The 11832-nt window shown below is 38.5% G+C and overlaps 1 protein-coding gene across 1 annotated transcript; it reads left to right on the top strand.

Moving 5' to 3' along the window:
* The first annotated feature begins 1247 nt into the window (after positions 1-1247).
* LOC139722247 (AN1-type zinc finger protein 2B-like) lies at positions 1248-11393 on the top strand. The gene is made up of 9 exons (XM_071633555.1): positions 1248-1330; positions 2209-2251; positions 2800-2851; positions 4459-4635; positions 5752-5867; positions 6539-6670; positions 9009-9081; positions 9725-9907; positions 11329-11393. The coding sequence occupies exons 1-9, from the start codon at positions 1276-1278 to the stop codon at positions 11338-11340; spliced, it is 843 nt and encodes a 280-aa protein (XP_071489656.1). The 5' UTR covers positions 1248-1275; the 3' UTR covers positions 11341-11393.
* Positions 11394-11832: the final 439 nt, after the last annotated feature.

Below are 11832 nucleotides of genomic sequence, written 5' to 3'. Positions count from 1 at the left end.
AAAGACCCACCTTCTGATCATTGCTATAATCAAAACGTCAAATTTGAAAGTGCTTTGTAACTAATGTCCACTCTGAACGAACTGATATTTAATCGGGGCAGCAAGAAGATACTTACTTTAAAGTTCATAGATAGGTTCGGGATATACAGCTGATATAGGTGTGTTATTTTGGGACACTCTAATGCGATTGAGAAGGCGATGCATTATAAAGTCGCTGATAGCCGTATCAGCGACAGCAAATAAAAGCGACTAAGCAATGACCATTAAAGAGCAATATCATGGCAAATTATCAAGTCAAATTGCATTCGCGGGGTATAGGCCTAGGTCTGCTGATCGAGTCTATGAAAGGCACCTTTTACTGCACTTTTCTCCCCTTAATTGTGGTCATGAGTCACAAATCAACAAAATAACTGATTAACCTAATTACTGTGGAACAGTGGCAGAAACAATTTCATTTTGATTTTGTCGGTGTTAACTGATTATTATAGGGTCTGTAAGCCTTATTGCCTTGCCCTGAAATACACTGGTTTCGTGGAAAGTAAATTCTGCGACGTGGTAACTCGTTCAATGGACATTCTGCTTCGATCTTGTTTTCTTTTGGTGTTTTTTTTTTTTTTTTTTTAGGCCTACGTGTGTGTGTTTGTGTTTTCTGACAAGCAATATCAAACAGATTCATAATTTTGATAAGATGCGCTCCAGCGTCACCTCTGTTGTGATTAGCTGCACATTATACACCATAGTATATATAGGCCCCGCCCTACATCCAGATCCAGATCCAGATCCAGATCCAGGATCCAGATAGGCCTACATACGGCATACTAGTAATTATCACAGCTGTAACATGACGTCAGTACCCCTAAGCCTTTAATGTACAGTATGCAGGAGGAACTGCCGCTGTAAACGTCCTACTGTACTACGTACTATTCGATGAAAACAAAGTATACGTCTGGAATCTTCTTGTTCGTTCTTACAAACTTGTGAGTTATAAATAATTACATGACATCATAGGGTAGGATCCCCAGCTCTGTCACGTGATATAGTGTGACGCTTCGTCGCATGACGTCAGCACATTTCCAACAGTACACACAGCAAAAGTTATACTGTACATCTTACTATGTACGAGTACCTTGGTACATTATGCACACCTACATAAAGTGCGTGTGTACTGTATTTTGCCATTTTCCCAAACACAACTGTGTGGAGGAGTCGCGACTCGGTGACAGGACGTAACGCCACTTTGGGCTTCAATCGTGTTTTTGTTTTAAATTAGAAAGTATGGAGTTTCCTGAATTAGGACAACATTGCCATGAGTCAACATGCAAACAGTTAGGTAAGTTGAATTATTAAAATACGTTTGCTGTTTGACTTTTTGCTTCTGATAAAGAACGACTTCTTGCCCATCAACTATGTGAAATTGACACACTTTGCAATATGTGGGACTACATTGCACGGCTGATGTGTACTCATCCTGTAACTACCAAAGAACGGCTACAGCTATATCTTAGAAGTTAGATGAACAATAATATGAACTGCCGTGTAGTGTCAGTGACGCAGGTGTCAGGCAGATAAATATTTCTATAGGGGCATTTGAAGTTCTTGCAAAAAAGGTCTTTTAATTGTTCATTGCGCCGGGTTGCGGTGACTGGTGTGGCACTGGTGACAGACGACAGACAGCAACCAACTGCAAGAATCTTCATATCAGCTGCCTGAGCTGAACTGATGTCAGGAGGCAGACTTAACCAGTGCAGAAGAAGAAGAAGACTGGCAAAAACATGTCTTTAACCCAACGACAACGTCACTTTTATTACAGTTCCTGTACAAAAAGCATTGACTTGTTGTGGAACTGGAATCATATCTATTTTGGAGGCATAATAGTATGCAATATAAACATGATATATTCGTGGCATGAATTTTTTGCGAATTGAAACCGATAGCCTTTTTCGTGGCATGACATTTTTGCGAAGTGCCACTGGTGTTCAATGCATATAGTGTAAACAAGGACTTTCGATTGCAGTTTAATTTCGTGAATCTTGGCGCTCGCATTGTCAGCATCCTTTCTATTGTTTTTTTTTTTTTCTAAATCTTTTCATTTGAGTTGTTGTAATTATGTCACTGCATGCTCAAGTCCTACATTTCCTAGTATTAGAGTACCAGTAACTATGCATTTTAATACCATGATTACTGTATTATATTCAATCACTCCTGCAGACTTTCTACCCATGAAATGTGATGCCTGCTCAAATGTGTTTTGGTAAGCAAAGCTCCTCCTTTAAAATTCAGCTCTCTATCCCTCTCTCTCTCTCTCTCACTTTCATCAGCAATGTCTCTCCTAGGAAACCCAGAAAGACTAAAAAACAACAACAAAAGATTAAAAATATTAACTGTTTAGTGGTAAATCTCTTCAAAATTGTAAATAATGTTAATTGTACAATTTTTGCAAGCAAATGGAAAGAGTTGTATTTAAGGGGAAAGAAGAAATATACGTGTATTACTCTAGAGTCATATTCAAGTAGAGTCTATCTGACACTGATGATGATTTAATTAATGGTAAATACATATTTCAGTTGGTGATGTTCTTAGAAACTGAATACACCATAACTGATAGTCTGTTTCAAAATGTTGTCATCATGCCAAAATTTGATGAGCACTTAAATTGAATTGAGAAATTGAAGACACTTGGCAAATATTTCTGTTTTGCAATGTGTTGTTGATGGCTGCTTTTCACCCTGAACTTCAACAATTGAAGAAATTGTAGTAATGATGATTGTTTATTCTTGCTGTGTTGTTATTGTTTTGCAGTAAAGATCACATCACGTATGTGAAACACAACTGTGCTGCAGGCTTCCAAAAGGTAGGTCTCTTTCATGTTGAGGATCAATTATGTGAACTTGTATCTTAAAGGTGCATGGTCCAGGTGGTTTAGTCAAATGCGAATTCAGGCGCCCGGTGCAAGTTTCCTATAGAGACCTACGCTATCGACTCCTCTTTAGCGCTTTTATATGCTGTGGCCCACTTCCCCGAGTCCGAAGAAGTCCGATTCACTGTAGTCAGTGGTCCGATCACAGTTCGGCTCGTGATTTGGCTGAGGGGGATGACAGCTTCAGCAAACTTCTTTTGTGATGTCATGATAAGAAGCACATATGCATGCACCCTGGCATTACTACAGACTGTGCGATGCGCAGAGAAGACAACGAAGGCAACGTTACTTAGCAACACCTATGCACTTTACTCTTGATGACAGCTCAACTTCGGTAATCTTCGTATCAATGCTAACGGTGATCAGCGGTATCATCAACAGCGCCCTCTACACTACCGGGACTATGCACCTTCAATAGAGGTTAATGTGATATCACATAAGTGGAAGTTGAATCAAGTTACATATATATATTTTTTTTTTTGTATTTGTATTTTTGTATTATCTTGGACTAAATACTAATTTTCCGGTTAACTGTGCGCTTAGAAACATCTGTATTAAGTGCCTTATAAATGTATTGATTATTATTATTATTAAGTAAAGCATTTGTCATTGCACGCAGTGGATGCTGTATCTTACTTTTGTGGCTCATACCAATGTACAGAAGGCTGTTCTCTTTGATGTTAATAACTTACATGGCATGTTAGTTCTCAATGAGACATTTTCTTAGAGGACTGACATTGCTGTAATAACATTTTATGGCTAATCAGTGTTGAAGTGTGGTATACGATCATGTATCATACTGATGATGAACCCAAATATACTTGTGGATTTAGTGAATGCAGATCAGAATGACACGTTAGCAAAGTTTGAGGAAAATTGGACAATCTATTGGAAAGTTCAAAATGTGTGATGCAGCCATCATGAGAAGAGAAGAATGCTACAGTTTGTGATGGCTGACACAAAAATGTGAGAGTCACAGCGGCATAGGCATAAGACAATGAAAAAAAAAGATAATGTATAAGTTCATCTGTCTACAAACTACAAATGGCCCAAATCCACAGAGGAAGTGTAAACTTAGCTCATGGGTTAAGCATATTTGTCTGCATAAATGTGCATGACAGATTGTGTGATGCCAATAGAGGTCCAATAATGAATGCATGCTGACATGAGCTTGTGAAAGGTATGCCTACAACATGTATTTCATGTTTGTTTTATTCCATAGATTTAGAGGAATGGATTTAAGGCCTAGATTTGACTACCCTTTTGAATTTAGACCCTCAATTATGTATTACTTCATAAAGTGCTCATCCAGTCATGTGCTGTGAAAGACTTGTTATCACATACAATGTGTATTTGTAAAGTTGACTGCAGTCTTACAATTTCACGTTATTTTCACATTAAAAAGAAGTTAACATTAGAAGGAGAAATTCAAACTAGGCATCAGTAGAGATGTTTGCATTTTAGTGTGAATATGGTTCGATTTTGGTTTATTGTTTTGGTCATACAGTTGTATATTAAACCAACCCAACATTGAATTGCAGGATGTTCAAGTGCCAGTATGCCCCTTGTGCAACAAACCAGTGCCTATCAAAAGAGGGGAACCCCCAGATATAGGTGTGTCCGATCACATTGACAGAGAGTGCCAGTCAGATCCAGCTGTGAAGAAGAGGAAAGTGTACGCAAATCGGTGCAACAAGAAAGGATGCAAGCAGAAAGAGGTATATTGGTGGACACATGAATCAAAATCATTTGTGTTCCTGTGAATAAGTATGATTTTTTTTTAAATTGTTGTCCCATATGTTACGCTTCATTTTACATTTATGCAAATTAGGTCTTTTAAATTTGCAATAATTAGCATAATAACAAAAATCTTCATGGAATTACAAATTTCTTCTTTTTCTTCATGGAATTCAAAATTTCACCTTTTTTTACCTACACTTCCTCTTCTATTTCCTTCTTTTCTATCTAATAATATAAATTTCAAATTGACATGAATTGTGAGTGATTTTAAGAGGAGAAAGTGCATATAATCTTATGTGGAAAGACATGATGAAAGCTAGCTAGCATTACCAATAAATGAAGCCGGGAACATGATGCATTTCTGCCTGTACATTGTTGCATATAGTTGTATAAGGCTGTCAATTTCATGGCAAGGAAGGGCAGTGTCATGGCAAAACCCTTGTGTGGCTGCTTAGTGGATAAAGACTGAAGCATAGACACGACTTGCAATTATCTTTTTCTTGCCACTATCTATGAATCACTCATTCTTTTGCATTCTCGCATCATGAGATCATGTAAGGCCTGTCTTTATCTCATCATACTGTAGTTTCAGGTTTTAATTAGCCCAATGTCAAGGTAACCTGCTCTTTGTGCAAAATAGCATGCTACTTGATCAGGAAAATTTTCCCCAAAATCTTAGTCTAGTTTGTGAAATAGCGTGCGAATTTGGGATGGTGCACCAGTTGGTTCCCATCTCCATCAGCCCGCAATTTTCTTGATCCCATAATGTGAACCGCGCTCTGAGCCTTCAGAACTCTACATAAAGTGATCTCTGGCCGAATGAGTTGAGTGATCACGAGCCCAGTAATGATGCAAAGTGCGCATGCATCACCTTCGTGCTAATTTCCCAAGTAGGCTGTTTTCGAGCTGAAGAATACGCACATTCCATTCGTAATATCGGGCTATTTTCCTAAACTGCAAAATGGCCCACTGGTTTGAACTTCAGTGTGATGAAGACATGCCTTTAGTTACGATACTGATGTCTGTCATTTAAAACTTTGTGCTCTCATTTGATTCTGTTTTGTTTTGTTTTTTCTTGTCTTGTTTGGTCCCAGCTTATTCCAATCGTGTGCTCCTCCTGCCAGCTGAACTTCTGCCTGAAGCACAGACACACTTCAGACCATGATTGCCAGGGATTCCAGGGCTCAGGGAAGAGTGTTTCCAAACAAGGGTATGGAAGTGTCTGCCTCACAGGTCATCTCACGTTATATACAATGCAGGAAAAGCTAAAAAGGGTCATCTGCGAAAGCCTTTCCCCACCCCCACCACTCCCCCCCCCCCCCCCCCACACACACACACACAGTGGACTGCTTCAATTAAATTTTGATGTAAAGGCCCGAAATTTATTGAAAGCTTGAGGCATCTTACTGCATCTCCTGTGTTTATGAGTCTTCTGAATGATAAGCAATGCTCTCAGAGTCTTCATTCTTTCAATAAGACTTCAACTTATTAGTCTCCAGCTGCTTACAAATGCCATCCTCAAGCAATTGTCTCGATAGCTGTAAGAGCTCAAGATCCATTAAGGACTGATGATGCCAGTTATAAATTGTTGCACATGTTGTTGCACATGTACTTTTGCATATCAATGTCTACCACATAGTTTCATTCCAATATCTATTGAATCAGCACCAACAATCCATTTTGCTGTACTAATCATACCCATCAGAATACTTAACATTATTGTAGCTGGCGGCTGCAAAACTCCTCACTCTCCTATGTTTTGCTTTTGCTTTGAGATTTTGTTTTGTTTTTGTTTTTGCTTTGGCCAGTCTGTTGTGCAACCAATAAATGTCATTTGCTCACTTTGTTTCAGTGTGAAGTTTACTTTTGATGTGATTTCAGGGCAGCTGCAATAAATAGGCAACAAGCCAGCAGTAGTCGTGGAGGAAGAGCAATGGGTAGTTCATCTTCTTCCAGGAACCACTCCAGACCTCAGCAGACATCAATGGCTACTTACGGCCGAGATCTAGACAGGTCAGTGTAACCAAACAGGGCGTGACAAAAATCATTCATACGTCGATGTATACTTTCCTGAATGCATCTGTGGGTAACAGCCCTATATTTCAGCAGGAAACTTTCAATGCAGTATACTTCTCAGACAGTGAAATTTAGTTACCCAGATAAGTGTTGCGGGTTTGTAGTAGCCTCATTAAAGCTTTTCCCATCCATTTTGGAATTTTGGAATTTCCCAAGATAGACATTGAACTCTGCACCCACAGTGCATGATTAACATCCCATCCTTGATGCTAACATACCCATATCGGAGGGGATGTTGACAGAGTGAAACAATTACTAAAGCAAGCCATATATGTACAGTATCTCCACTTCAAAAAACAAAACAAAACAAAACAAAACAAAACCCCAAACAGGTACTGCAGATACAGTTTTTACAATTCTCTATCATGGGATATCTCCTCACCTCATTCATACTACATCATGCATAAACCAGGAATTTAACAAATTGATATTTCATATTCACAACCACGGCTTGATCTCATGATGTTGTTGCTATCTTTATACCCCCGCCAAACGAAGTTTGAAGGGGGTATATAGGAATCAGCGGACGGTCGGTCGGGCGGTCGGTCCGTTGCAAATCTTGCGTCGCGAACTACTTCCTCAGTTTTCAACCGATTCCCATAAAACTTGGCACAGATGTGTGCCTTAGGTTGTAGATGTGCAAGACGTATTTTTTGACAGTACCCAAAATTACGTTGCCATGGTAACGGCATATTATGGGCAAAAATGGGTACAAATCTTGCGTCGCGAACTACTTCCTCAGTTTTCAACCGATTCCCATAAAACTTGGCACAGATGTGTGCCTTGGGTTGTAGATGTGCAAGACGTATTTTTTGACAGTACCCAAAAGTACGTTGCCATGGTAACGGCATATTATGGGCAAAAATGGGTACAAATCTTGCGTCGCGAACTCCTCCCACAGTTTTTGATCAATTTTTATGAAATTAGGTACAGATGTTCATCTGAATATGTTAATGTGCAAGACACATATTTCCGCAGTGGCAAAAAGTGCGTTGCCATGGTAACGGCATGTTATTGGTAAAATATAGGGCAAAATGCTTCATGGCAAAACTGCTTCATCAGTGTTCTTCCAATTCTCATGGAATTCATATTGAATGTTTGTCTTAGGATATAGGTCAGCATGACACATTTCTTGACAGTGACAAAAAGTATGTTGCCATGGTAACAGCTCACATATTATGAGCCAAAATGATGGAAAATTTTGTGTTGCAAACTACTTCCTCAGTTTTTGCCCAATTTCCATGAAACTTTTTTAGTACAGATGTGTGCCTTTGGTTGTAGATGTGCAAGACGCATTTTTCGACAGTACCCGAAAGTACGTTGCCATGGTAACGGCATATTAATGGCAGAAGATCAAGGAAAGATCTTGCGGATTTAACTACTTCCTCAGTTTTTTGACCAAAGCTTATCAAATGTTGTTTTGACCAAAGCTTATGAAATGTGGTTTGGCGGGGGTATAACCAGTCGCTGTAGCGACATTTCTAGTTTTGTAGTGAAAGATACAGAGCTGATTGTTGAGGCATTTTTAATACCTTCCGATCTCTTTCCAAATTTTTAATGTAGACATGAACTCATTTGGAAAGAGATCGGAAGGTGTTTAAGTTTCTGATTCTATCACCTAAAAATGTAAAATACAGGGCAGAATACATTAGTGCCTTGATGGGAAGATGCTCTTGGCTTTTGAACTTGTGAAAAATGTCAAGGAGCTTGGAGATCTAGAGGTAATCAGTCAGAGCACTTCATTGCACTTGCATCTGCCTCAGAGCCCAAATACATTCATGGGGAGGGTGCCATGACATCATATCTACACATGGTGCCAAACTGAGTCACCCCCATGAGTGGTTTAGTTAATTTGCAAGAACCCTTGTGTCTGGCCTGTCTCTGACATGGGTCTAGATCCGATGGGAAATCACAAGATTTATACAAGAAAAGAAACTGAAATAAGACTTGCAGATGAATAAATGAAAAGAGGACAAAATAATAGGAGTTGTAGAAATACAATTACTGTTATGCATAATAATAATGAAGTGGTATAATGACACCTAGAAGAGTATACTGAAAAGCATATTTTGTAGGGTTAAAAGCAAGACTAATTCTCCCCCTTCATTTCTCTGTTATGAATATGTTATTATTATGAGATCACTTAATCTTTATGTGATATCTTGCCCAGTCAAGTCTAGTCTATCTAGGCAAGATTTTGTCGAGATTAATATTTCCAGCTTTTCTCACTATCTTTTTGTCTGTCATTTGTATTTCCTGTTTATCTTACGTGTAGAGAGAGGCGGGAAAGACTCGCAGCAGGGAGGCAGCCAGCGGTGAACAACTCTTACTCCATGCAGGCAGGCATGGTGAGATCATGTTTTGTGTGACGAATTGAGGAATGGTCATTCATTTCCTCTTCTCAAAGAATTTTCTTTGTTAATGATCCTGAATAAAGTTTCTTCTGTTCTGACTGATACTATGACCCACTAAAAAAAATTGTTATCTTCACATTTCACCATATGTGCTATGCAATGCAAGTGAGTGTGATAACTATAGAAAACCAGTGATTTGCCCTTTTCCACCTTGACAAGAAAATTTGAAAATCACTGTATTCAGAAACTTGCAGTAGCCATTTGCCACTTTGTCATGTTATAAGCATTTCCCCTCAAAACAAAACAAACACAGTGAGCCAAAAGGTCCTAAGCATTGTTGAAATGGTAACCTGTGGCTTCAAATTGGTAATTATGATAATACAGTATGATAATAATAGTTCCTACTTATGTAGCACCTACTTATGTAGCACACAGGTCCACCTTTTGTGTGCATGGTGCTTCAAGAAAAATACATGTACAAAACATAAGAAAGTGGGGTAGAAAATAAACTGTATCAGCCATTAGTATTTCTTTGTTTGAGGAATGTCATCAATTTTTTGGTGCTCATTGCTCACTGCTTAATAATAATTTATTTAATTGATTACTAATGGTTATGATTAATTTTCTTGTATCAAAGTCGGAAGACGAGGCCATGGCAAGGGCCATCCAGATGTCTCTAGCCGAGGGCAACTCATCGTCTCAGGCCAGACCGTCCCAGCCAAAGAATCCAGCCACTCTCCAGCAGGAGGATGAGGACCTGGCCCTAGCCAGAGCACTGGCAGCCAGTGAAGAGGAGGAGAGGAATCGCAGGAGGCGACAGGTGAGGTCCTACTTCCCGTTCACACCTCTTCATGATACATTCCTCGACAATCTTCTTCACCTTTCTTTTTCCCCTGTCTCTCTCCGGGGTGAAATGTGGATGAAATGCATATTGTAAAACCTGAAACTTTCAGGGAATGAAACTTGTGTGAATTTGAGCCAACTTTTTTTTCTTGGCCTGAAACTTTTGCAAATTAGTGATCGGCTTTCAGTGCCTTGTGCAGACAAATCTTTTGTGTGCATTCTACTTTCATGAATCGTGGCTCCTTGCAAAATTTGCAAAAGTTTCATGTACGCGAAAATGTCTGGTGTTACAGTCTGCATGCAAAATGCATAGGGCAGTTGCTGCTAGATTATAGTCAGATGAAGATTAAACGTTTGATTGTAACTATCTAAAGGGAATTGAGATAATAACATTTTTATTGAAGTTATATCATATGATTCTTTGACCCTATCAGGTGGCCATTGACATTGTGTACCATCCGGTTGCCAATGAGAATGACAAAATTAAGTGAAGTTATATTTTCATTTTTCATTGTAATGCACTACAATGAAAAACGAAAATATACTTATTTTGTTGTAAGTTTTCCTGCCCGTTTTGAGCCATCATTTCATTCAGTTTTCAAAAATTGTGTTTTCAATTTCGTCCTGGACAATTTGTAACATGCAGATGCTTATTTCAGTAATAGTCTTTTTTTATAAATTCTGAAATATTGTAATGCAATTTCATTCTCAGTCACCTGCTTTTGTCAATTACAATTCAAATTTGTCGGTCATATCTAAGCATGAGACAGCAAAATCAGTTTCCTCTATTCAGCAGAAAATTGTAGCATTGAGATGAGGATCTAATTGCAAGCATTAGAATAGAAAGAAACTCAATTCCAGGCTGATATGTGCAATGCAGTTTCCACCATCCCTGTGAAATTGTTAGGGTGTTTGCATTATATGCAAGAATATGTCAATATGCAGAAATCACTCTTGTAATTATTGTGGGGTTAACTGCTTGTTGATGGAAACACTGAACTTGAAAAAGAACATGAGAGAAATGAAAGAGATTGGAAGCTCACCACTTCAAATTTAAACAGGCTTTAGTAGGAGAAACATTTCTTCGATTTATAAAGATTGTGAAAAAACCAAGAACTTATGAATTCCATTTGTATTCATATTTCACACAAGGTTGAATGACAGGCTTTCCTGTAGATTCCAAACCATCTGATTTCCAACACAGAAGACACAAAAGAAAGCAATCTGTTTATGGAAAATAGACTTTGATTTCATTTTGGATACAAAGTAGTTCTACTTCAGATATATGTATCCTTTGTTGATAAGTGAGAGTGACTCAAATACACAGGATGTATTCCATGCATGCTGAAATTGTTAATCTCGCTTCCTCCTCATCTCTGTTTTTCCTCTACGTCCCAGGTGGTGTATTAATGCTGTCATTGTTGTTCTGTTTGCAGCAGCAACAGTCGCAGAGCTCGTCCGGCGATTCAAAGTGTAGCGTCTCCTGATCGGGTGGCTGTCCTTTTCTCCCCTCCCTCTAAGAATGGACCATTAATTCACCAGGGGGATGTGGAGACAAGAACTATTTATTGTAGCATAGCATGAATATATTATTGGAGTTTTATGCAGGATTTTTAATTTTTCTATGGCATGACATTATGTGAGAAGCAGATAAAATTGCAGCCTAAAGGGTTTACAAGACTCATCCAGTTGTCAACTGATGGTAGGCTTGTGAATTCTTTCTTAATCACGAAGTGCAAGAATAAAATGTTATGAGATTAAATGTTTGAATTTTGAATTCCTTGTATTTATTTGAGACAGTTAATGACCTTTGATCAAAGAATGTCTGGCATTTGGGCATGTGGAATATATTATTATATGTATTTTTTTTTTAATTTGTGGAAAGAAAACCGTTTTCTCATA

This window comes from Diadema antillarum, unplaced genomic scaffold, assembly GCF_040938485.1.
Source record: "Diadema antillarum isolate AM-2024a unplaced genomic scaffold, OU_Dant_1.0 scf00000162, whole genome shotgun sequence".
NCBI lineage: Eukaryota > Metazoa > Echinodermata > Echinoidea > Diadematoida > Diadematidae > Diadema > Diadema antillarum.
This window is presented reverse-complemented; position numbering and strand designations above follow the sequence as displayed.

What these genes read in the sequence shown, in the direction of transcription:
- LOC139722247 (XM_071633555.1), top strand. Translation starts at nt 1,276, where the DNA reads ATGGAGTTTCCTGAATTAGGACAACATTGCCATGAGTCAACATGCAAA. An exon ending in TACGGCCGAGATCTAGACAG is followed by an intron (nt 6,671 to 9,008) that starts GTCAGTGTAACC and finishes TCTTACGTGTAG; the next exon opens with AGAGAGGCGGGAAAGACTCG. An exon ending in ACTCCATGCAGGCAGGCATG is followed by an intron (nt 9,082 to 9,724) that starts GTGAGATCATGT and finishes CTTGTATCAAAG; the next exon opens with TCGGAAGACGAGGCCATGGC.